Raw genomic sequence first — 27,253 nt, 5'->3', positions numbered from 1 at the left:
ACACTGATGGAGCATTGGCAAGTAATTAGCATAACCAATTAGTCATAGTGCCCAGACGTCGAGCTGAAGGCCGTTTGGATGTGGATAAGATTATAGGCACTCTGCGGGTCCAGCTTCATAAAAAATACAGCTCCTCGGGGAGCAGTTCCATGGCTGAAGGGGGTAACGTTACCCCCTTGGATTTTGAACCTCTGTAGTCGATGCAGGGACGCAGACCCCCATCCTTCTTAGTCACAAAGAATTCTGCAAAATAGAAATATATTCTACCACTCAAATGATACAGCTGTTTTAGTAACCAAATCAACTATATTTTCTCTCAACTTTTAGAAACAACTGCCGTTTTGACCACTTTCCTTACGTCTTGGACAAAAACGTATGTAAGTGTATGAAATCTTAGTCTATGCTATTCAAATCTGTAATCAGAACAGAACCACCAACTACCAATCAAGAGATACAGCTGTTTTAGTAACTGCATCAACTACTTTAGTTCAGCCCACTTCCCACTGTTGATTGACTGCTTAATTGCCATGAAACTTTCCGAATTTCATAGTTATAGGACACATTCTAAGACTGATTATGCCACACAGCTCACTCCAACTGTTACGTCCGTCGTTAGAAGGAGACCAAGGTGCAGCGTGGAAAGTGTACATCTTTCTTTATTTTTTGATGAACACCAACAAAACAACAAAAGACTACACGAACGTACCGTTCTGCAGGCTACCTAGTAACTGTGCAAAAACAAGATCCCACAAACTCAGGTGGAAACAAGGCTGTCTAAGTATGATTCCCAATCAGGTTCCCTCTGATTGGGAACCATACCCGGCCAACAAAGAAATAGAAAACTAGAATGCCCACCCAAATCACACCCTGGCCTAACCAAATAGAGAAATTATCAGGCTCTCTAAGGTCAGGGCGTGACACCAACCCACTAAAATATCCCACTATAACAATCCCACACAAACTAAATACTATTCAATAGCTACCCTACTAACCACCGCTAACCAATATGATTCCCTGACTAAGCCTATCTCTCTACAACAGTCACAATTACTACTGCAGTGTACTGCTACTTCTACTACTATTAGGCCTACTTCTACCACAGTCAATACAACTACTACTACTACTACTAAACTCAACAAAAAGACAACATCCTCTCACTGTCAACTGCGTTTATTTTCAGCAAACTTAACATGTGTAAATATTTGTATGAACATAACATGATTCAAGAACTGAGACATAAACTGAACAAGTTCCAAAGACATGTGACTAATATAAATGGAATAATGTCTTACCTGAACAAAGGGGGGGGGGTTCAAAATCAAAAGTAACAGTCAGTATCTGGTGTGGCCACCAGCTGCGTTAAGTTCTGCAGTGCATCTCCTCCTCATGGACTGCACCAGATGTGCTAGTTCTTGCTGTGAGATGTTACCCCACTCTTCCGCCAAGGCAAGTTCCCAGACATTTCTGGGTGGAATGGCCATAGCCCTCACCCTCTGAACCAACAGTTTACAGATGTGCTCAATGGGATTGAGATCCGGGCTCCTCGCTGGCCATGGCAGAACACTGACATTCCTGTCTTGCAGGAAATCACGCACAGAACGAACGGTTTGGCTGGTGAATGATCATGTCAGGATGTGGCCTGCAGGAAGGAGGAGGATGTCTTCCCTTTAATGCACAGCGTTGAGATTGCCTGCAATGACAACAAGATCAGTCCGATGATGCTGTGACACACCGCCCCAGACCATGACGGACCCTCCTCCTCCAAATCGATCCAGCTCCAGAGTACAGGCCTCGGTGTAACGCTCATTCCTTCGTCGATAAGCCCGAAACCCTCGTGAGACAAAACTGTAATTCGTCAGTGAAGAGCACTTTTTGCCAGTCCTGTCTGGTCCAGCGACGGTAGGTTTGTGCCCATAGGTGACGTTGTTGCCGGTGATGACTGGTGAGAACCGGCCTTACAACAGGCCTACAAGCCCTCAGTCCAGCCTCTCTCAGCCTATTGCGTACAATCTCAGCACTGATGGAGGGATTGTGCGTTCCTGGTATAACTCGGGTAGGTGTTGTTGCCATCCTTTACCTGTCTCGCTGGTTTGATGTTCGGATGTACCGATCCTATGCAGGTGTTGTTACATGTGGTCTGCCACTGCGAGGACGATCAGCTGTCCGTCCTGTCTCCCTGTAGCGCTGTCTTAGGCGTCTCACATTACGGACATAGCAATTTGTTGCCCTGGCCACATCTGCAGTCCTCATGCCTCCTTGCATGTTCACGCTGATGAGCAGGGACCCTGGGCATCTTTCTGTTGGTGTTTTTCAGAGTCAGTATTAAGGTGTTTTTAGTGTCCAAAATGTTCATAACTGTGACCTTAATTGCCTACCGTCTGTAAGCTGTTAGTGTCTTAACGACTGTTCCACAGGTGCATGTTCATTAATTGTTTATGGTTTATTGAACAAGCATGGGGAACAGTGTTTAAACCTTTTACAATGAAGATCTCTGAAGTTATTTGGATTTTTACGAATTATCTTCGAAAGACATGGTCCTGAAAAGCGACGTTTCTTTTTTTGCTGAGTTTATTAATACTACTGGGCTACAGTCACTATTCCCACTACTACTACAGTCACTACTTCTAGCCTCTAACAATTCATCTTCTAAACTTCTTCCACCAACATAAAAAATACTTTTGGTCAGCTGAAGTAAGTCACAGAATTTTTCTTGAAAACATACCCTTTCTATATTATAGGTATTGGGGCCATAGTTTTTCCTGATCAAGTCAGGCTTTTCCTGGTGTTAGGTTCTTATTTTTCAGAGTAAATGACTCACGGACACTACAGAAGCTTTAGCCAAGTTTAATTCTTCCCAAAGGTTCTGTACAGCTGTAATCAGACAGCAAAACATTTCTCTCCATTGGTTATATACATCCTACTTAAGACACTCCTTCTCTCCAATCCTTAGTTTATGCCCAAAAGAAAAAAGGTAACCAGATACTAACCCTGATTACTCCCTTAAGGGGAACTGACCTCACCCCTCACCTCCTGATCCACAGATATCCATCTGTCCTCCCTATATCAACACGGTGCTCTGCTCCCATCCCCCAACACATTCCAACACATTCCACAGCTATCTGTCCTTCTACAGAGAACCCTTAACTTTCTCCTTTGATTCTATGCTTCTTTCTCTATCATTTATTTAATATCTCAATGTTCTAAATTTTTAACCCAACACTGGTCAAAACTTCTAGTGTTAGTGTACTGTAAGCTATCCGTATCATGTAATTATTGATGTGAAGTGTTTGTATGTGAATGGCCCTATGACTTCCTCTCTTCCAGGGAATCCCAGGAAATGAAGGACCAATGGGGCCATCAGGAACCCCAGGATGCAATGGGACGAAGGTACAGTCTTGCTTTTGGATATTATGTACTTATTGAAGCTCACAAACACACACACACACAGACGTATGTACATATCTGATGCCCTATCATTGTGTGTGTTTCAGGGGGACAGTGGATACCCAGGGTTACCTGGGGTGCCGGGACCTGTTGGATTACCAGTAAGTGCTGTCAATATCCTGTGTCCAGTGTCACTAAGCACCTTACTGTTCCTGTCTGTCTGTCATCAATCACAGCCATCAATCATGTGATCTTAATCATTAGCCTGTAATATGGGAATTGATAAATAAGGTTTCCAAGAGTGAACAAAATAAAAGTTAATGAATTAACATTTAAATATACAAAATACATTATACTTCTTACAAGTGTTGTGTATGAACAAATGACTGTTGAAAATGGAAATGGTGTGTTTAATTCATTTTTTAAACAAGATTCCCGTGTTCAGTCTTATGAAAACGTCATAGGCTATGGCGTAACCACAAAGCACTTTACTGTGTCTCTCTGTCATCACCGTAAAAGCTAGACATCATCACAGCTGTCTGTCATGTGATCTCAATCATTATAAACATATAAATATATATGTAGCTGTCCATCACCTTTGCTGCCAGTTGACACCGTTCCAGGTTTTGCCCCCACAGTGGATACATTACATTTGTGTCAGGTCTTGTTTAGCTTTTACAGTAAAGTTGTGATGTGCAGCTCACACTTATCTTTTTTTATTGAAGGGTGTTCATGGATTGCCAGGATTTAAGGTACATCCAAATATATCTACTCTAAGCAATTTGTGTTTTGTTGTGGACCCTAAGATTAAAGTATTGTCCTTACAGGGAGACTCCTACTACTTCCCACCCGCTGCTGAGGTTGATGGACATCTTGGACCACAAGGGAGAGATGGTGTCAAGGTAAGGAGACCTCCCACCCTGCCTAACCTGGGTTGTGTTCATTGAGCACCAAACGGAGGAAAGCTGACTAGCACAGGGAGGGATTACCTGGACTAAATCTATTTTTTTATGTGTATACGTTTTCCGTACTGTATTGATCACAACCCATTACTCACATGTCTCTGAGTTTATGCTTCTATTACAATAGGAAAAGGATGGGCTTGCCTAGTACCTATCATTACTTTGGCCAGGAGTTTCTTTCCTGACCACAGCCCCTATAGTTGTAACTTGGACCAAGAGTTTTCACATGGTCAGGCAAAACTCCTGGGGCCCTATATTACAGTTATACTTTCATGTGTATCGTGGCATGTGAGGTTGAGTAGTTAGTGCCACAGACCCCGTTACATGTGTATAGCCGAGACTACTAGAGAAAGGATGGGTTGGAATCCGACCCACTGCACTTTTGACTCATAATCTCTCCTACCTTTACTGTCTCCCCAATAACATTGTCCTATCTCATTAAATAAATACAAAATCACAAAAAATACTATAGGAAAAGTAATTTAATGTGTAATCGACTGACTGGCCACTGTTTTTTAGGGTCAGCGAGGGTTACCTGGACGGCCGGGTCTTCCTGGGCTGGAGGGACCAAGCGGGACTCCAGTCAGTTAACACCTAAATTAAGTTCAATATGTGTCCTCTCTTTTACTTATTAGCCTATGTTTATTTTGAAAGGCTTTTACTGTAATGTTTTTCTGAATGTCCTCATTCATGATTTCATGTGCTCTTCCTGAATGTATAAATCACTGGGGCGGCAGGGTAGCCTAGTGGTTAGAGCGTTGGACTAGTAACCGGAAGGTTGCGAGTTCAAACCCCCGAGCTGACAAGGTACAAATCTGTCGTTCTGCCCCTGAACAGGCAGTTAACCCACTGTTCCCAGGCCGTCATTGAAAATAAGAATTTGTTCTTAACTGACTTGCCTGGTTAAATAAAGGTAAAATAAAAAAAAATAAAATAAATAAAAAACTGACTTTAAATTATTATTTATATTTCCAGGGATTACCTGGGTTAACAGGTGTACAGGGAGAGAAGGTCAGTCTCATAGTAAATACTTATTTCCATTTGTGTGTGTGTGTGTGTGTGTGTGTGTGTGTGTGTGTGTGTGTGTGTGTGTGTGTGTGTGTGTGTGTGTGTGTGTGTGTGTGTGTGTGTGTGCGTGCATTTGTGTGTATGTTTGTGCATGCGTTTCTTCCTGGATGTTTTGGAGCTGTCCATGGCGTTGACCTTACTGCACTAACAATATAGTAACAATGGGATATTGAGTGATGTCCCTCTTCAGTTCCTGACATTTAGAGGGGTGTGTTGCACTATTTATAGTAGCTTTATTTCTGTTTCAGGGCCAGGAAGGTCCAAGCCCTGTAATTCCAGGTCCAAGAGGTCAAAAGGTATTACCTACCTGTGTGATATCGATCTTTTCTACTTTCACATACAGTACAACTCTCTCTTGCATATTATCCTGCCTCAGTATAGTTTGTTCTGGATGCATGCTGAGTGTATCTAATGTACAGTATATTGTGACAAAATGTAAATGTTTTGTTCTCAGGGTGACCAAGGCCCTCCCGGGATACCTGGACAGAAGGGCATAAAGCTGTATGCAGAGGGACCCAAGGAACTGAAGGTTTGCCACACTTAGCATACTCGGTTTCTCTCAGAGCAATTTTTACTAGTCCACACTGACACAAATCATGATCATCACATTTACATTTTAGTCATTTAGCAGAAGCTCTTATCCAGAGTGACTTACAGGAGCAATTAGGGTTAAGTGCCTTGCTCAAAGGCACATCAACAGATTTTTCACCTAGTCAGCTCAGGGATTTGAACCAGCAACCGTTCGGTTACTGGCAAACATAATTACCAATCACCATCACCCAAATCAGCTTCATCATCATTATTACCCGTATACATCATATTGTCACACAAGTAGAAAAGTGTTCTGACTTTCTTCTCATTGCAGGGGGAGCCAGGTGATACAGGAGAGAAGGGGTGTACAGGCCAGCATGTGAGTTATAACCTATGGGGATCATTACAGCGAATTAAATTAAACTAATTGATTTTAATGTAATAATTGACATGATCTTTGAGCCAGTACAAAAGTTGCCAGTTCAAATCCCATTGCATGTATACTACTACTTGTGGGCTGTGCTTTGTCTGTCTGTCCATCTGGCCGTCCTTTCTTTTCTGTTTGACTGCTTGCCTGTCTGTCGGTATTTTACATTCTTTTTTTCTTTTTTTTAGGGTCTCCCTGGGCGTCGTGGATATAAAGGGAACAAAGGCGACCAAGGAGAACCTGGGGCTCTGGTAGCTCTATGACTCCAGTCACTGCATATCATATTTAAAATACTGTAGAGTTTTACAATGGTATTATGGATGTTATCATTCTCACATGTGGATGTGTCCTACTCACAATAGTAGGGCCCACAGACACACAAATACTGACAAACACCTGTGTCTAACAGAGGTTCTGTTTTTCAGGGGAAACCTGGGAAAGATGGGGACCCTGGGACCTATGGAATTCAGGTAAAACAAATATCCAGACAACTATCATAACTTGTATGTACTGTACATAGTCCTTTGTGGCTCACTTTGTAAAAGGTTATTATGTACATGCATTATGTATATGCATTTTGCCATGTCAACTCCACTTGAACATAACCCACCTGATTGCCAATCCTTTTCCCAACCAATTGTCTTTGCCACTAGGGCTACATGTGACTTGAGAATTGTTTTTGACATGCTTACTGTTTGGCAAAATGTGTAATGTACTGTAATTTACTATCTTGACCAGCGTCCGTACGTATTAAGTGTTTCAAAGTAGGAGTGTGGACCTAGGATCAGGGCCCAGTTTTTCAATGGGATTGGAATAAATCTTAGAATTGGGTATTTCGAAACTGAAAAATATGATTCCGATCATTCGGATTGGGATTTGGTAATCCAATCTAAACTTTAATCCAGTAGTAAAAAGTATTTTGGTAAAAATACTTTAAAGTACTACTTAAGTCGTATTTTGTGTATCTGTACTTTACTATTTATATTTTTGACAACTTTTACTTTTACTACATTCCTAAATAAAATTATGTACTTTTTACTCCATACATTTTCCCTGACACCCAAAAGTACTTTTACATTTTGAATGCTAAGCAGGACAGGAAAATGGCCTAATTCACACACTTATCAACAGAACATGACTGGTCATCCCTACAGCCTCTGATTTAGTGCACACTAAGCACATGCTTCGTTTGTAAATTATATCTTAGTGTTGGAGCGTGCCCCTGGCTATCCGTAAATAAATAAATAAACAAGGAATTGCTTAATATAAGAAATGTACAATTATTTATACTTTTACATTTACTTTTGATACTTAAGTATATTTTAGCAATTACATTTACTGTTGATACTCAACAATATTTAAAAGCATATAATTTTATACTTTTACTTAAGTAGTATTTTCTATTAGGTATCTTTACTTTTACTCAAGTATGACAATTTGGTACTTTTTCCACCACTGCTTCAATCAAGATTACATTTTGAAATTGCATTTTTCAAAGCTCAAAGGCAGTAGTGATAAGGATAGTTATGATTCTGAACAGTTTTGATAATCTTAATCCCACTGGAAGGGTTTATTCAGTGTGGATTTAGAAAGGTGAATTGCACTATAACAGAGAAAGGGAAATACCTAGTCAGTTGTACAACTAAATGCATTCAACTGGAATGTGTCTTCCTCATTTAACTCAACCCCTCTGAATCAGAAATGTCAGAGTAAATGTCATCTTCAAACCAAGGGTTACTAACTGTATGAACAGTTTTTATTATTTTAAATTGACTGCAGCACAGGTATGTGGTCAGTTTTGAGAAGTGTCAAATAAATACATGTACTTACTTACAAGTCATATTGCAGCCTCTATTACTGGATATTTCTGAAAAAATGGCTCAAAATCAGTTAGATTGATCTGATCCTGGATTTCAAAATAGGGGAACACAGAATCCAGATCATTATCATCCAAATGAAAAGTTTTGAAAAACTGGGCCCAGGTCTTGCCCGCCTTATCCATGTAATCTCATTCATTGTGAACAAAAAAGCAAAACTGATCCTAAATCAGCAGTCCTACCCTGTATACATGAATCCTCAAATCTCTCTTGCATAAGATATTTTATCACAAAATCTGGATAATTAAAGGTTGAATAGACTTAAATAAAATATCAATTCAGTTCAATTCAAGGGGCTTAATTGGCATGGGAAACATGTGTTAACATTGCCAAAGCAAGTGAGGTAGATAATATTTAAATGTCATATTATGTATATATACAGTGTTGTAACAATGTACAAATGCTTAAAGTACACAGGGGAAAATAAATAAGCATAAATATGGGTTGTATTTACAATGGTGTTTGTTCTTCACTGGTTGCCCTTTTCTTGTGGCAACAGGTCACAAATATTGCTGCTGTGATGGCACACTGTGGAATTTCACCCGGTAGAAATGGGAGTTTATCAAAATTGGGTTTGTTTTCGAATTCTTTGTGGATCTGTGTAATCTGAGGGAAATATGTGTCTCTAATATAGGGCAGGAGGTTAGGAAGTGCAGCTCAGTTTCCACCTCATTTTGTGGGCAGTGTGCACTGTCTTCTCTTGAGAGCCATGTCTGCCTACGGCGGCCTTTCTCAATAGCAAGGCTATGCTCACTGAGTCTGTACATAGTCAAAGCTTTCCTTAAGTTTGGGTCAGTCACAGTGTAAGGTATTCTGCCACTGTGTACTCTCTGTTTAGGGCCAAATAGCATTCTAGTTTGCTCTGTTTTTTTGTTAATTCTTTCCAATGTGTCAAGTAATTATCTTTTTGTCTTCTCATGATTTGGTTGGGTCTAATTGTGTTGCTGTCCTGGGGCTCTGTGGGGTCTGTTTGTGAACAGCTGGCCCCAGGACCAGCTTGCTTCGGGGACTCTTCTCCAGGTTCATCTCTCTGTAGATGATGGCTTTGTTATGAAATGTTTGGGAATCGCTTCCTTTGAGGTGGTTGTAGAATTTAACGTCTCTTTTCTGGATTTTGATAATTAGTGGGTATCGGCCTAATTCTGCTCTGCATGCATTATTTGGTGTTCTACATTGTATGCGAAGGATATCTTTGCAGAATTACGCATGCAGAGTCTCATTTTGGTATTTGTCTCATTTTGTGAAATCTTGGTTGGTGAGCGGACCCCAGACCTCACAACCATAAGGGGCAATGGGTTCTATGACTGATTCAAGTATTTTTAGCCAGATCCTAATTGGTATGTTGAATTTTATGTTCCTTTTGATGGCATAGAATGCCGTCTTGCCTTGTCTATCAGATCGTTCACAGCTTTGTGGAAGTTACCTGTGGCGCTGATGTTTAGGCCAAGGTATGTATAGTTTTTTGTGTGCTCTAGGGCAACGGTGTCTAGATGGAATTGTTATTTGTGGTCCTGGTGACTGGACCTTTTTTGGAACACCATTATTTTGGTCTTACTGAGATTTACTATCAGGGCCCAGGTCTGGCAGAATCTGTGCAGAATATATAGGTGCTGCTGTAGGCCCTCCTTGGTTGGTGACAGAAGCACCAGATCATCAGCAAACAGTAGACATTTGACTTCAGATTCTATTAGAGTGAGGACGGGTGCTGCTGACTTTTCTAGTGCCCGCCCCAGTTCGTTGATATATATGTTGAAGAGGGTGGGGCTTAAGCTGCATCCCTGTCTCACCCCACAGCCCTGTGGGAAGAAAAGTGTGTTTTTTGCACATTTTAACCGCACACTTGTTGTTTGTGTACATGGATTTTATATTGTCATATGTTTTATCCCCAACACCACTTTCCATCAATTTGTATAGCAGACCCTCATGCCAAATTGAGTCGAAGGCTTTTTTGAAATCAACAAAGCATGAGAAGACTTTGCCTTTGTTTTGGTTTGTTTGGTTGTCAATTAGGGTGTGCAGGGTGAATACATGGTCTGTCGTACGATAATTTGGTAAAAAGCCAATTTGACATTTGCTCAGTACATTGTTTTCATTGAGAACATGTATGAGTCTGCTGTTAATGATAATGCAGAGGATTTTCCCAAGGTTGCTGTTGACGCATATCCCACGGTAGTTATTGGGGTCAAATTTGTCTCCACTTTTGTGGATTGGGGTGATCAGTCCTTGGTTCCAAATATTGGGGAAGATGTCAGAGCTAAGGATGATGTTAAAGAGTTTCAGTATAGCCAATTGGAATTTGTTGTCTGTATATTTGATCATTTCATTAAGGATACCATCAACACCACATGCCTTTTTGGGTTGGAGGGTTTTTATTTTGTCCTGTAGCTCATTCAAGGTAATTGGAGAATCCAGTGGGTTCTGGTAGTCTTTAATAGTTGATTCTAAGATTTGCAATTTTATCCTGTATATGTTTTTGCTCTTTATTCTTTGTTATAGAGCCAAAAAGATTGGAGAAGTGGTTTACCCATACATCTCCATTTTGGATAGATAATTCTTCGTGTTGTTGTTTGTTTAGTGTTTTCCAATTTTCCCAGAAGTGGTTAGAGTCTATGGATTCTTCAATTACATTGAGTTGATTTCTGACGTGCTGTGCCTTTTTTTTCTGTAGTGCATTTCTGTATTGTTTTAATGATTTACCATAGTGAAGGCGTAGACTCAGGTTTTCCGGGTCTCTATGTTTTTGGTTGGACAGGTTTCTCAATTTCTTTCTTAGATTTTTGCATTCTTCCTCAAACCATTTGTCATTGTTGTTCATTTTCTTCAGTTTTCTATTTGAGATTTTTAGATTTGATAGGGAAGCTGAGCGGTCAAATATACTGTTAAGATTTTCTACTGACAAGTTTACACCTTCATTATTACAGTGGAATGTTTTACCCAGGAAATTGTCTAAAAGGGATTTAATTTGTTGTTGCCTAATTGTTTTTTGGTAGGTTTCCAAACTCTATTCCTTCCATCTATAGCATTTCTTAATGTTACTCAATTCCTTTGGCTTTGATGCCTCATGATTGAGTATTGCTCTGTTGAAGTAGACTGTGTTTTTGCTGTGGTCTGATAGGGGTGTCAGTGGGCTGACTGTGAACGCTCTGAGAGACTCTGGGTTGAGGTCAGTGATAAAGTAGTCTACAGTACTACTGCCAAGAGATCAGCTATACAGTGGGGAGAACAAGTATTTGATACACTGCCGATTTTGCAGGTTTTCCTAGGTCTGTAATTTTTATCATAGGTACACTTCAACTGTGAGAGACGGAATCTAAAACAAAAATCAAGAAAATCACATTGTATGATTTTTAAGTAATTAATTTGCATTTTATTGCATGACATAAGTATTTGATACATCAGAAAAGCAGAACTTAATATTTGGTACAGAAACCTTTGTTTGCAATTACAGAGATCATACGTTTCCTGTAGTTCTTGACCAGGTTTGCACACACTGCAGCAGGGATTTTGACCCACTCCTCCATACAGACCTTCTCCAGATCCTTAAGGTTTCGGGGCTGTCGCTGGGCAATATAGACTTTCAGCTCCCTCCAAAGATTTTCCATTGGGTTCAGGTCTGGAGACTGGCTAGTCCACTCCAGGACCTTGAGATGCTTCTTACGGAGCCACTCCTTAGTTGCCCTGGCTGTGTGTTTCAGGTCGTTGTCATGCTGGAAGACCCAGCCACGACCCATCTTCAATGCTCTTACTGAGGGAAGGAGGTTGTTGGCCAAGATCTCGCGATACATGGCCCCATCCATCCTCCCCTCAATATGGTGCAGTCGTCCTGTCCCCTTTGCAGAAAAGCATCCCCAAAGAATGATGTTTCCACCTCCATTCTTCACGGTTGGGATGGTGTTCTTGAGGTTGTACTCATCCTTCTTCTTCCTCCAAACAAGGCAAGTGGAGTTTAGACCAAAAAGCTATATTTTTGTCTCATCAGACCACATGACCTTCTCCCATTCCTCCTCTGGATCATCCAGATGGTCATTGGCAAACTTCAGATGAGCCTGGACATGCGCTGGCTTCAGCAGGGGGACCTTGCGTGCGCTGCAGGATTTTAATCCATGACGGCGTAGTGTGTTACTAATGGTTTTCTTTGAGACTGTGGTCCCAGCTCTCATCAGGTCATTGACCAGGTTCTGCCGTGTAGGGCTGATCCCTCGCCTTCCTCATGATCATTGATGCCCCACGAGGTGAGATCTTGCATGGAGCCCCAGACCGAGGGTGGTTGACCGTCGTCTTGAACTTCTTCCATTTTCTAATAATTGCGCCAACAGTTGTTGCCTTCTCACCAAGCTGCTTGCCTATTATCCTGTAGTCCATCCCAGCCTTGTGCAGGTCTACAATTTATCCCTGATGTCATTACACAGCTCTCTGGTCTTGGCCATTGTGGAGAGGTTGGAGTCTGTTTGATTGAGTGTGTGGACAGGTGTCTTTTATACAGGTAATGAGTTCAAACAGGTGCAGTTAATACAGGTAATGAGTGGAGAACAGGAGGGCTTCTTAAAGAAGCCTGTGAGAGATTGAATTCTTACTGGTTGGCAGGTGATCAAATACTTATGTCATGCAATAAAATGCTAATTAATTACTTAAAAATCATACAATGTGGTTTTCTGGATTTTTGTTTTAGATTCCGTCTCTCACAGTTGAAGTGTACTTATGATAAAAATTACAGACTTCTACATGCTTTGTAAGTAGGAAAACTTTCAAAATCGGCAGTGTATCAAATACTTGTTCTCCCCAATGTAGGTGTACCTACCATAGGAGTCTCCTCGAAGACTACCATTGACTATGTACATACCCAGCGTGCGACAGAGCTGCAGGAGTTGTGACCCGTTTTTGTTGGTTATGTTGTCATAGTTGTGCCTAGGGGGGATATGGGGGAGGGAATGCTGTCACCTGCAGGCAGGTGTTTGTCCCCCTGTGTGCTGAGGGTGACAGGTTCTTGTCCGGTTCTGGCATTTAGGTTGCCACAGACTAGTACATGTCCCTGGGCCTGGAAATGATTGATCTCCCCCTCCAGGATGGAGAAGCTGTTTTCATTAAAGTATGGGGATTCTAGTGGGAGGATATAGGTAGCACACAGGAGGACATTTTTCTCTGTTAAGATAATTTCCTTTTGAATTTCTAGCCAAATGTTCCTGTTTTGATTAATTGAATGGCGTGAGTTAGGTCTGCTCTATAACAAATTAGCATACCCCCTGAGTCCCCTTCCCTGTTTCACACCTGGTAGTTTGGTGGATGGGACTACCAGCTCTCTGTAACCTAGAGGGCAACGGGTGGGTCCGTCCCCTCTATACCAGGTTTCTTGCAGGATGACAATGTCTGTTTTAGAGGTCGACCGATTATGATTTTTCAACGCCGATACCGATTATTGGAGGACCAAAAAAGACGATACTGATCAATCAGCCGATTTAAAAAATATTTTAAAAAAAAATTGTACAACAATACTGAATTAACACTTATTTTAACTTAATATAATACATCAATAAAATCAATTTAGCCTCAAGTAGATAATGAAACATGTTCAATTTGGTTTAAATAATGCAAAAACAAAGTGTTGGAGAAGAACGTAAAATTGCAATATGTGCTATGTAAGAAAGCTAACGTTTCAGTTCCTTGCTCAGAACATGAGAACATATGAAAGCTGGTGGTTCCTTTTAACATGAGTCTTCAATATTCCCAGGTAAGAAGTTTTAGGTTGTAGTTATTATAGGACTATTTCCCTCTATACCATTTGTATTTCATTAATCTTTGACTATTGGATGTTCTTATAGTCACTTTAGTATTGCCAGTGTAACAGTATAGCTTCCGTCCCTCTCCTCGCTCCTCCCTGGGCTCGAATCAGCAACACAACGACAACAGCCACCACATCGAAGCAGCGTTACCCATGCAGAGCAAGGGAGACAACCACCCCAAGGCTCAGAGCGAGTGAAGTTTGAAACGCTATTAGTGCGCGCTAACTAGCCAGCCATTTCACTTCGGTCACACCAGCTTCATCTCCGGAGTTAGACGCACAACGAATAGCTGCTGGCAAAAGGCACGAAAGTGCTGTTTGAATGAATGTTTACGCGCCTGCTTCTGCCTACCACCGCTCAGTCAGATACTTAGATACTTGTATGCTCAGTCAGATTATATGCAACACAGGACACGCTAGATAATATCTAGTAATATCATCAACCATGTGTAGTTAACTAGTGATTATGATTGATTGTTTTTTATAAGATAAGTTTAATGCTAGCTAGCAACTTACCTTGGCTTACTGCATTTGCGTAACAGGCAGTCTCCTTGTGGAGTGCAACGATCGAGAGGCAGGTCGTTATTGCGTTGGACTAGTTAACTGTAAGGTTGCAAGATTGGATCCCCCGTGCTGACAAGGTGAAAATCTGTCTTTCTGCCCCTGAACGAGGCAGTTAACCCACCGTTCCTAGGCCGTCATTGAAAATAAGAATGTGTTCTTAACTGACTTGCCTAGTTAAATAAAGATTAAATAAAGGTGTAAAAAAATAACATTACATTTAAAAAAATCGGCACCCAAAAATACCGATATCCGATTGTTATGAAAACTTGAAATCGGCCCTGTATTACCGATTTCTTTGGTGAAGTCCGGGTTCCTGCTCTTTAGGCCAAAGGCAGATGACCTCAGGCCTTAGATATTCCAGGATGATATAGTGAAGGCTTTGTGTTCCATAAAGTGTCCAATGTTGTTGGTTGTGTGCTTTGTCCTCAGGCCAATAAGTGTGCGCAGAGCCTGCTGAGCACCTGGTACATGCCATTGGCTTAGGATAGTGTAAGAGTGGGGTTGGGCCTGTTTGCCTGCTCACTGCCTGGGCGTATGTGTGACTTCCATGTTGAGGCCCTGTTTGCGGGGGTGGCGTGCATGGGGTGGGCATGAGGGGCATAGGTCTGATCTGAGGGGGCCTAAATAGGGTGTGGGCATGGTTGACGTGTGGGGGGGGGGGGGGTGTTGATTGGTTGGGGTGGGGGTGTGAATGTGGCTGGGGGTGCTGTGGTCTGGATGTAAGTCCTCTTGGCGTGGGTCCTCTATGTGTAGGTCCAGGGGGGGTCCCGCAGGTCTGGGAGGGTGTCTCGCTGGTCTGGGCGGCGTGTCAATTGATCTGTTGCTCCTGTGTGAAGTGTTGGGGATACGTTTGAGAGTGATGCCCTTTAGAGTCCGGGCAAAGATGGGCCCTGCTGCCTTGTAGAGGTGGACCTGGACATAGAGGCTGTTCAAGTCCAGGGTGGAGTGGTGGGCCAGGAAAACATTTGGTTTTGAGGCACAGTCACGGGAAATACTTGCATTTACCCGCTGTATTGTGGCAGGGTGGAAGTCTTTTCGTGGTAGCAGGGTGGTGATAACCACTTGCACGTTGGGGAAAGTAGAAGAAGCTTTGTCAATCACTCCCTTCAGTGCTGTGGCCACCCTTTCCTGCTGTGCTCTCAGGTTGTTTGTGCCTGTGTGTATTATTATGTGGCTAGGTGAACCTAGTTGGTCCTCAGACAGAAGGTCTAGGGCGCGTTGGGTGTTTGGACACCAGAGTTTAGACACACTGTGTTTGGGAAAAAGTTGTTTTTCTTGTATATATTTCCCATTTGAGTCCATAAGGAGAACAATCTGTGTCTTGTGTATGTCCTCAGTGGGTGTGTGTGTGTGTGTGTGTGGGGGGGGGGGGGGGGGGGGCTATCATGGTGGCTGACTGGGGGGTTACTCAGAGGAGGTGAGAGCCTCTGGGCTTGGGGTTCTTCATTTGTGTGTTCTGCTGTTATGTTGACGTTATGGTCAGGGTTTGGTGTGGACTGTTCTGCTGTGGTGTCGAGACTTTTGTCGGGTGCAGAGGTGGGTTGAGGTGGGCTGCTTCTCTGCGGGGGTGGCCACCTCTCTAGTGGGTTGTTCTCTGTCACACGCCATCCCCCTCACCCTCTCCTCCAGCAGTCTGATCCGATCCTCTAGTGCTCTGTTCTTCTCCTGATCCTGCTCTTTCTCCTGTTGAAGTTGTCTCACCACTGTCCAGAATGCAGAAAGGTCTCTCTCCACCTCCAGCACTCCGGGTCTGGTGAAGAGAGTGTTGTTGTGCTGGACTGTTGTCTGGGTCTGTGATGACTGGAGTGTAATCACCTGCTGTTCCAGCTCCACCTGCCTTACCTCCAGCTGGGTAAATGTATCCTTCATTTCAATGAAAGGGTAGTACTCTGTGCTGGGAGGTTGACTTTCCACTGGGCGTGGCTCGTCTGTGGGGTTAAATAATGAAGAGGTCTTATCTGACCCGCTCGGGGTGGGGGTATCTTTCTCAAGGGAGAGCTTCTCCTGCTGGGCTAATATTTTGATTAAGTGAAAGTTCTGCTGAAACTGTTTGGGGTTGCCCTGTACCATTACTGTTCCAGACTTATAGAGATTTATATTAGCTGACTCAGAGTCCTCGTTGTCAAGTATCCTGAGTTTCCACCCCTCGTTAACACCCCCTCTCTTAACAAAGGGGTAGTGTGCTAATATAGCACTGTGCCATGCCAGGGGATGGTTTGTGTGGAAGATAAGGCTGGTTGTTGAATGTTCCCATTTTTGTAATAGTCAGCAAAAAGTGTCTCTTGATATTCCATTAGAAGCTTAATTTTGAAATCTTTACTTGCCTTATCATTCTTTACATACACAGGGTACTGTATTTTAATTACCTCTGAACAGCGGGAGGCAGCTTCTAAGGCCTCTCCATTTGGTTGGAGTAGACTGTTTGACTCTCCTGCCATTGTTGGGTTAAAGGGCTTTGACACCTCTCACTTGACACGTCAGTGCTAATTGAAGCTGTATCAAGCTTGGCAGCCTTATGTTAGCATTCAGTCCTTATAAAGTAATGTAGTGTATTTTTCTGATTGACTTTTGGAAATTAAATATAGTTTCAGACTAAACATTACTCACTCAGTTCCAGGTTGGATGGTGCTTTCAGGTTTCTGTTGTTTTCCAGAGAATTTGCTGTATAGAATAATAATCCTTGGTAGTTGTAAACCTTCCAGGTGATTCCGTAAATCCGTCCAAAATCAGGTTGTAGGTTTTGAGTTTTGATTTGAAGTGAGGGTTATGTTGTAGAGGGTAGCATCCTGTATATGTTCCTGACATAAAAGCCAAGTTTATCTAACTCTAAATCTATATTTTTTTGAGAAAATGCTGAAAAATGCAGGAGCTCATCTGATCATGACCTCTAGCCTCTCTCTTTCTCTCTTTCTCCTGTCAGGGTGAGAAAGGTGATGTGGGCTTCCAGGGACCTCCTGGAACAGAAGGTTCAATGGTATGTCCTACTGCCTTCAATCGGCTATTGTATCGGTCAGTCAGTCATACGGGCCTGAATCCTCACTTAAGATCTGTGTGATAATTTTCTGTACGAGTATCGTGCATGGTTAGAGTCAGAGTTTCGGGCACGGATCTCAAGTCAGTATTCCGACCTCAATAATAGACTAGACACCACGGTTGGGGCCAATTTCAATTCAGGAAGTACACTGAAATTCAAATTCCACGTCTCTTTAAATACTTTTCAATTAGATTTAAATTAAATTAAAAAAAATGTGGAATTGGAATTTGGTTTACTTCATGAATTACCTGGAATTGACCCCAACCCTGCCCTACACTTATGTTGAGTATTGCATTCGCTCTACTGTCTTTGTAATGTATATGTGTGGGTCACCCTCTCTGTGGCTGTCTGAATTCAGGGTGACAAAGGTGACCGCGGACCCACAGGTCCTCCAGGGGATGTGAGTGACAATATATTGTTATCATGTTCATATTAGTATCATATCAATAGTGCCTTCAATTAGTTAACTTAGTTAACATACACAACTTGTGCAAATCTGAAAATACACCCTATTCTAAATTGAGACATTCAATCGCCAACTCTACAATCTCAATGTACATTTGTTGTTTGTTTGTTTTGCTTTTTATGCACTTTGATATTATTTTCTGTAATGAAAAGCGCTATACAAGTTAAATAAATTATTGTTGTTATTATTATTCCCCATATAGTGCACTGCTTTTTACAAGCGCCTTAGCACTTTTCACCACAGATGCAACAGCTCTGGACAAAATAAGTGCACTAAGGGGAATGGGGTGTCATTTGAAAGTCAGCCTACTATACTGTGTATCAATCTACAACGCTGGTCCCTTGGACTTTGGCTAGTTTTAACCGCTGCTTGTCGTCCTTCACCTACAGTTGATTCAAATCAATGGGAGAATCAAAGGCTTGCAGGGTTTTCCTGGGCCCCTCGGACCCCCTGGCTATACTGGTAATCAAGGTATACCAGCACACTGACAACTAATTACCTATTCTCTATATAGCGCACTACTTTTGACCAGAGTTCTGGTCAAAAGTAGTACACTAATAATGTGGAATAGTGTTCAATTTGGGATGCAGCCCTATGTTAGACAAATGCACTGTAGACCACTGAGTCTCTCTCTCTCTCTCTCTCTCTCTCTCTCTCTCTCTCTCTCTCTCTCTCTCTCTCTCTCTCTCTCTCTCTAGTAGAAAGCCGATTAATTCCACTGTCAATTCAAGTGTTATTTTCGATCAGTTGTCAGTAGCTGTACTGTCTCTGTTCTACTCTAGGTGTGATTGGTTTTCCTGGAATGAAGGGGGAACCAGGTACATATTTTATTTGTTTCCCATCCATTCATTTGCTGTTCAATGTTACTCTTAGAACTATTGGCCAATTGCAACCAGAACACTCGTATGTTAATGCTGGATTTCTTAAAACGCTACTAATGGCAGATTACATGCACCTGTGTTAAGACAAACTTGCTTGCAACCAAAAATCCACAAGAATAAACTAGCAGATCAGTTGATCCAAAGATTGTCTGTTATATTGAAAAGTTAGTCAAGTGACCACTCTAACAATGGCAATACATGTCCTCAAAGATAGAATGTGGGAGGAGGCAAGATCAGGTGGGACCATTCTAGCCAATGAGAGATCAGATACACATGTGAACAACAGACCATAGAGATGGATACAGGACTCATCTTTGTGTCTTTGCCATTATAGCGTCTGTGATAGCCTCAATGGCGCTGGCCATCCTATCTCCTTTTTAAAGTCAAACACATTTTTTTTGCTCCTAACTCATAGAAATCCCTACTAAATTGACTGCTTTATAATGTCCATGTTAAAACGGATCATATATCTATCTCTGACAACAGGCACAACTGCCTGTCCAATATAAAGTTGATTTATTTCAAAGTTGCCGAAATGCCACATGCGTCGACTTAAATCAGTGCATTCATAACAACCTAACCATTACAAAACTTCTATTCGATCAAATAAGTCTCATGTTGCAAATTAAAACTTCTTAATGCTAGGGTCCTTTTTTCTCAATTTCCGCCTGACTGACGTGCCCAAAGTAAACTGCCTGTTGCTCAGTTCCTGAAGCCAGGATATGCATATAATTGGTACCAGTGGAAAGAAGACACTTTGAGGTTTGTAGAAATGTTAAAATAATGTAGGAGACTATAACACAATAGATAAGGTTGGAGAAAATCCAAAGAACAACCAACCTGAATATATTTTTTTTGAGAGCCCATGCTCTTCCAATGGAACGTGTAAAGAAATTAAATATAGCTCCCAGTATGCAATTCCTATGCCTTCCACTGGCTGTCAGTCGTCTTTGTTCAAGGTTTCAGTTTTTTTCCAAAACGAGTAAGAAATATACGTTTTAATACAGGGACACAGACTTGGAAATTTGTGTATGCAAGAACGAAGAGGACACTCACCTGCTAATATCATTTTCCTGTTGAACATACTTCTTTCCGTATGAAATATTATAGCTTAATTACGTTTTAGAGTATCTGAGGATTAGATAGAAACGTTTGTTGAAACAAAGTTTAGGGGTAGATTTTCGGAATCCTATCTTGGCCCGTTGAACGAGTGGATTACTCAAATCGATGGCGCCAACTAAACTGACTTTTTGGGATATAAAGAAGGATTTTATCTAACAAAACGACACCACATGTTATAGCTGGGACCCTTTGGATTACAAATCAGAGGAAGATTTTGAAAAAGTAAGTGAATTTTTAATCGCTATTTTTGAATTTATGAAACCTGTGGAAAAATATTTTGATGTGGGGCTCCGTACTCAAACAATCTCACGCCATGCTATTGCTATAAAGCCTACTTTAAATCGGACAGTGCAATTAGATTAACACGAATTTAAGCTATCAGCCTCCATACAAAATTCCTCACTTCGAGTAAAGCCTCTCACTTCGCCTCTTCCTCTCTGGTTGATACCTTGTCAAACAAGTTTGATACCAGACATCTGCGTTTAGGTTCTCTACTCTGGCCCCCAACGAAAATTGACCTACCAGGAACATTAAAAGCTGATAATTCATCTAAAATACTTTAAAGAATATAGGATTATATTTCATACAAACATCTGATACTGCCGAATCGAAGCAAAGGTTAGAATCTCTGGATTAACTAGCTAATGTTAACTAAATTTAGTAATTAATAAATTGGCAACAGTTCTGTGAACTTTCTTGTGCAAGTTTTAAATTGACACAATACCTTTAACGTTTAAAGGTGTTGGCTAAAGATGACATGTAGGAGCTTGCAGGGATTTGTAGTCTGGCATGATGTCTAATTTGATTCTAATTAGCATGTTTTAATCTATGAGTAAATAGAGCTGAATATATTGATACAAGTAATCTTGTCTGGGAGAGATTTACATGGTTATCATTTTATGGCTATTATGATATGTCCACTGTGAGGCTCTATAGAGAACACGTTGTCTTTTACAATAACAACCTGACCAAGATGGAGCAACAAACCGTGCAGCAAATTTTGTGATATTGGTAGTAGGTAGTTACAGTCTTGTCCCATTGCTGCAACTCCCGTACAGACGCGGGAGAGAGCCGTGCGTCCTCCGAAACGCGACCCTGCCAAGCCGCACTGTTCGCTTAACCTGGAAGCCAGCCGCACCAATGTGTCGGGGGAAACACCGTACAACTGGCGACCGTGTCAGCGTGCATGCGACCGGGCACGCAGCAAGAGTCCCTAGAGCGTGATGGGACAAGGATATCCCAGCTAGCCAAATCCTCCCTTAACCCGGACGATGCTGGGCCAATTATGACTTTCCTATATGGGTCTCCCGGTCGCAGCCGGCAGTGACGCAACCCGGGATCAAACCAGGATCTGTAGCAACGCCTCAAGCACTGCGAAGCGGTGCCTTAGACCGCTGCGCCACTTGGGAGGCATATTCAGTGAATGTTTTAAGTAAGTTATTAAAAAACCTCCAAATAAACTATAATTTCCTTTTCCAGAGTGTTAATAAAAATAAAAATTTAATTTAAGGAACATTCTCAGAACCTCCCTGCGACCTAAAAATAGAAGTTCCCAGAACAGGAGAAATGTTCATTTCTCAAAACGTTTAAAGGAAACATATGGCTTTGTTCCCACAACCAATGTGAAACCAAAAACATACATTCCCAGAATGTCCACGGAACTTAATGTGCTAGCTGGGATGTGGCCATAGCAGGGGGGGGGGGGGGGGGGGGGGGGGGGGGGGTTGGGTAGTGTAGATTATGATATTGTCAGCGTAAAGGTGGATTGAAGCATCAGAAAAAGGACACTGGACACTATCAGGGGTTTGGATGTAATGTTTTCACTTCTGATGGTTTGGGAGTGGTCAGTAAAGTATTTGGATAACCAGCAGAGGGAGCTGTCAGAGAGGCTGATGTCTGAGTTTATTGATGAGGATGGAGTGGTCAACTGTGTCAAATGCTTTGGAGAGGTCAATGAATAGTGCAGCACAGTTGTTTTTGTACAGGGAGGAGATTATGTAATTGAGAACCTTGGTTTTGGCAGTTATGTAGCTGTGACCTTCTCAGAAACTAGACTTGAACCCAGAGACAATGTTGTTATGGCTCAGGTATTAGGTACACTGGGTGTTTTCTATTTGCTCCAGGAGTTTGGAGAGGCAGGGAATGGATATAGGCCAGTAGGAGTTGGGATCAGTGATGTCACCATCTTTGATCAGTGGTTGAACATATGCAGATTTCAAGTCTTTGGGGATGGAGGCAGACTCCTGGGATTGGCTGAGGAGATGAGAGGCAGGAGATGACAGGTGCAGCTATTTTATGGAAGAAGGGCTTTCTGCCATTGGCTCCAGGAGGCTTCTTCAAATCGATTAGACAAATTGTAATTATTATTGGATTTCATAACTTGGAAAATAACTAGACTTAAAAATAACACATTTTAACAAATCACTAACAAAATGTGTTAAAATTCAAACTTAATCCAGCATAAACTAATGTATAGAATTTATTATACAAGATATCAAATTCACAAATTCTTCAGCACAACGGCAGATTCATGTTTTAAGTATTAAATTTACAATGACTCAATAATTCATGCCTTCTGGGAATGTTATCAAACCTAAAAGTTATGGGCGGAGTTAGAAAGTTGGTTGTCAGAAGTATTACAATGTAAACATCCTAAAAAATGTAATACAGAAAATAAATACATTGGAAATGTAAAAGTAATGAGTCCCCAACATGAGTTTTCCTTTCATATAACCTGTAGAATATATTGCCACAGTTTAATTGCTGTCGTAAACGAAAAATTACTTTATTTCAATTGTACTGAATGATTGTCAAATAGTTAAATCACCCCTTAGTCTGCTTGATTACCAGGTTTTATTTGTACCGAAGATAAAACCCTGTAGAGAGCTTTAAAATTTGGGGGAGAAAGTAGGATTAAGTTATCACCGACCTCACATGTAGCTCTGCTTTTAGGGAGCAGGACATTTTGGAAGATATTAAGATCAGCGCACATTAAAAGTTTAACTAGAGACCACCGGGATAAAACAGTGGCCAACAGTGGTTGCCCTTTGCCATAAATTTGTCATGAACAGTGACAAACATACACACACGCATCGTCACACATTGTCACGCATTGCCCTTCACGGTGATGTAGTCCCTTGTACACGTGCGAACACACACACACACACCAAGCTCATCATTGTATTCTGTTTTCAGGGTTGTCTTTCCCTGGGGCCCCTGGGAATCCTGGTCCCCCTGGTTTAGCTGGGGATAAAGGGGAGAGGGGGGAGCCTGCCCCCTACATAATTGGCCCCCCTGGACCCACTGGCCCCCCTGGAAACGATGGCCCCATAGGCGACCGTGGTCCCCCTGGAATTCCAGGTACGTGCTCAACTCACCTGGCCACTTTGTCGTCCTCAACTGGCCACTTTAGGTCATCCTCAAAAGTCAGACATAATGGTTATTACAAAGCTACCACAATTACTACAGCATTAACTCAGAAACTATCTGAAGGTGCAGTTAGCTATCTTTTAATATTATGCTGCTATACTCTATAATCCCACATTCGCAGTAATGCAAAGGGTAAGGCTGGATCTAGGTTTAGTAACTTGTGACCACAATCTTATTCTACTGTAATGTATTTCAAGTCCCTGCATAGCCTCTATCTAACAAAGGTTAGCAGGGTTAGAGTTAGCTAGTTAGCCTGTGACTACAGGCTCCCATCTCAGAGAGGGTGAAGTATTACTTTCTCCATATTTGTAGTTTTAGATATGAGAGTGGATTGAACATTTGTCAATGACAGGATTAATCAATTCAACGAGGCATTATGTTGAATGTACATTGATATTTTATTTGGTTGACAATGGTGAAGTATTAAACTCAGAACAACAACTTACTTTCTGCAAATTCAACGAAAATTCCATTGGCGTTTAACGTTAAGTTCATTGCAGTATGATGTTGCTACAATATTCATTCAACGTGTTTTTGCCCGGTGGGTTTGATCTTTGCACAGATCTGTTGAGAGGCAACCCTGGACCACCCGGTCCTAAAGGCATCAAAGGCATCCCAGGACAACCAGGAGATAGAGGCGGGTTCGGAGAAACAGGTATTTTCTGTGACAAATACGCTATTCTGTAAAGGGCATTGCAGGAATAAGGATATGGAATTTATTGTGCAGTTTGCAACTGTCCTGTCCAGTAAAAGTTAAGGGTTGGGTCTTCTTGAAAAGTGTAACAGTTAATTTTTTGCATAGCTTCATGGAAGGTATGTTTTATAGGCTTGTTTACTGTAAAGTGATGTGTTTGTTTGTTTTGACATTTTGCTCTTTAGGGCTTTATGAATAAAATGTAATTTTGACTTGATTGAAGAAGGAAGTAAAGGGGGGTTAGATCAGGGTGCCTTTTGAGAATTTGTCACAAGTGAGTTACCCGCCTCTACCATTCTTTCTATTGGCCAATGTTCAATCACTGGAGAATAAACTGGATGAGCTCCGTTCGAGACTCTCCTACCAACGGACATGAAAAGCTGTAATATCTTATGTTTCACCGAGTCGTGGCTGAACAACGACACTGATAATTTACAGTTGCCTGGCTTTTCCGTGCATCGGCAGGTCAGAACAGCTATGTGTGGTAAGATGAGGGGTGGTGCTGTGTGTCTACATTTTTTGCGGCCATCTATTTACCACCACAAACCGCTACTGGCGCTAAGACCGCACTCTAAGACCGTACTATAAGGCCATAAGCAAACAAGAAAATGCTTATCCAGAAGCGGTGGTTCTAGTGCCCGTGGACTTTAATGTAGGCAAACTTAAATGGGTTTATCCTCATTCCTACCAGCATGTCACATGTGCAATCACAGGAAAGAAAAATCTAGACCACCTTTACTCCACACACAGAGACATGTACAAAGCCCTTCGACTCCCTCCATTTGCCAAATCTGACCATAATTATATCCTCCTGGTTCCTGCTTACAAGCAAAAACTAAAGCAGGAAGTACCGGTGCCTGGCTCAATACGGAGTGGTCAGATGACCCGAATGCTACGCTACAGGACTGTTTTGCTAGCAGAGACTGAAATATGTTCCAGGATTCATCCATTGGCATTGTGGAGTATACCACCTCAGTCCCCGGCTTCATCAATAAGTGCATCAACGACATCCCCACAGTGACCGTACGTACAGTGCCTTGCGAAAGTATTCGGCCCCCTTGAACTTTGCGACCTTTTGCCACATTTCAGGCTTCAAACATAAAGATATAAAACTGTATTTTTTTGTGAAGAATCAACAACAAGTGGGACACAATCATGAAGTGGAACGACATTTATTGGATATTTCAAACTTTTTTAACAGATCAAAAACTGAAAAATTGGGCGTGCAAAATTATTCAGCCCCCTTAAGTTAATACTTTGTAGCGCCACCTTTTGCTGCGATTACAGCTATAAGTCGCTTGGGGTATCTCTCTATCAGTTTTGCACATCGAGAGACTGACATTTTTTCCCATTCCTCCTTGCAAAACAGCTCGAGCTCAGTGAGGTTGGATGGAGAGCATTTGTGAACAGCAGTTTTCAGTTCTTTCCACAGATTCTCGATTGGATTCAGGTCTGGACTTTGACTTGGCCATTCTAACACCTGGATATGTTTATTTTTGAACCATTCCATTGTAGATTTTGCTTTATGTTTTGGATCATTGTCTTGTTGGAAGACAAATCTCCGTCCCAGTCTCAGGTCTTTTGCAGACTCCATCAGGTTTTCTTCCAGAATGGTCCTGTATTTGGCTCCATCCATCTTCCCATTAATTTTAACCATCTTCCCTGTCCCTGCTGAAGAAAAGCAGGCCCAAACCATGATGCTGCCACCACCATATTTGACAGTGGGGATGGTGTGTTCAGGGTGATGAGCTGTGTTGCTTTTACGCCAAACATAACGTTTTGCATTGTTGCCAAAAAGTTCAATTTTGGTTTCATCTGACCAGAGTACCTTCTTCCACATGTTTGGTGTGTCTCCCAGGTGGCTTGTGGCAAACTTTAAATGACACTTTTTATGGATATCTTTAAGAAATGGCTTTCTTCTTGCCACTCTTCCATAAAGGCCAGATTTGTGCAATATACGACTGATTGTTGTCCTATGGACAGAGTCTCCCACCTCAGCTGTAGATCTCTGCAGTTCATCCAGAGTGATCATGGGCCTCTTGGCTGCATCTCTGATCAGTCTTCTCCTTGTATGAGCTGAAAGTTTAGGGGGACGGCCAGGTCTTGGTAGATTTGCAGTGGTCTGATACTCCTTCCATTTCAATATTATCGCTTGCACAGTGGTCCTTGGGATGTTTAAAGCTTGGGAAATCTTTTTGTATCCAAATCCGGCTTTAAACTTCTTCACAACAGTATCTCGGACCTGCCTGGTGTGTTCCTTGTTCTTCATGATGCTCTCTGCGCTTTTAACGGACCTCTGAGACTATCACAGTGCAGGTGCATTTATACGGAGACTTGATTACACACAGGTGGATTGTATTTATCATCATTAGTCATTTAGGTCAACATTGGATCATTCAGAGATCCTCACTGAACTTCTGGAGAGAGTTTGCTGCACTGAAAGTAAAGGGGCTGAATAATTTTGCACGCCCAATTTTTCAGTTTTTGATTTGTTAAAACATTTTGAAATATCCAATAAATGTCGTTCCACTTCATGATTGTGTCCCACTTGTTGTTGATTCTTCACAAAAAAAATACAGTTTTATATCTTTATGTTTGAAGCCTGAAATGTGGCAAAAGGTCGCAAAGTTCAAGGTGGCCGAATACTTTCGCAAGGCACTGTACATATCCCAACCAGAAGGCAACATCCGCACTGAGCTAAAGGCTAGAGCTGCCGCTTTCAAGGAGCAGGACACTAATAAGAAATCCAGTTATGCCCTCAGACGATCCATCAAACAGGCAAATCGTCAATACAGGACTGAATGCGAACTATTACGGACTACAAACGGAAAACCACCCGCGTGCTGCCCAGTGAGGCCAGCTTACCAGATACGAGCTAAATGCCTTTTATGCTCGCTTTGAGGCATGCAACACTGAAGCATGCATGAGAGCCCTAGCTGTTCCGGACGACTGTGTGATCACGCTCTCTGTAGCCAATACGAGTAAGACCTTTTAACAGGTCATCATTCACAGGGCCGCGGGGCCAGACGGATTACCAG

General features: G+C 41.9%; 1 protein-coding gene across 1 annotated transcript in view; it reads left to right on the top strand.

The window, feature by feature from the left end:
* LOC139392534 (collagen, type IV, alpha 3) overlaps positions 1-27,253 on the top strand; it is a 112,243-nt gene that overhangs the window by 46,416 nt on the left and 38,574 nt on the right. Inside the window, exons 6-22 of the mRNA XM_071140579.1 lie at positions 3,325-3,387; positions 3,492-3,545; positions 4,110-4,136; positions 4,212-4,286; positions 4,866-4,928; positions 5,322-5,357; positions 5,663-5,710; positions 5,869-5,943; positions 6,280-6,324; positions 6,561-6,623; positions 6,798-6,842; positions 17,510-17,563; positions 17,982-18,023; positions 18,479-18,560; positions 18,872-18,907; positions 23,288-23,452; positions 24,084-24,176. Coding sequence (XP_070996680.1) covers positions 3,325-3,387; positions 3,492-3,545; positions 4,110-4,136; positions 4,212-4,286; positions 4,866-4,928; positions 5,322-5,357; positions 5,663-5,710; positions 5,869-5,943; positions 6,280-6,324; positions 6,561-6,623; positions 6,798-6,842; positions 17,510-17,563; positions 17,982-18,023; positions 18,479-18,560; positions 18,872-18,907; positions 23,288-23,452; positions 24,084-24,176 — 1,066 coding nt within the window. The remainder of the gene's footprint in view (positions 1-3,324; positions 3,388-3,491; positions 3,546-4,109; positions 4,137-4,211; positions 4,287-4,865; positions 4,929-5,321; positions 5,358-5,662; positions 5,711-5,868; positions 5,944-6,279; positions 6,325-6,560; positions 6,624-6,797; positions 6,843-17,509; positions 17,564-17,981; positions 18,024-18,478; positions 18,561-18,871; positions 18,908-23,287; positions 23,453-24,083; positions 24,177-27,253) is intronic.

The sequence above is a fragment of the Oncorhynchus clarkii genome, chromosome 33, assembly GCF_045791955.1.
Source record: "Oncorhynchus clarkii lewisi isolate Uvic-CL-2024 chromosome 33, UVic_Ocla_1.0, whole genome shotgun sequence".
Lineage (NCBI taxonomy): Eukaryota > Metazoa > Chordata > Actinopteri > Salmoniformes > Salmonidae > Oncorhynchus > Oncorhynchus clarkii.
Note: the sequence above shows the minus strand (reverse complement) of the source record. Positions and strands in the feature narration are given on the sequence as shown.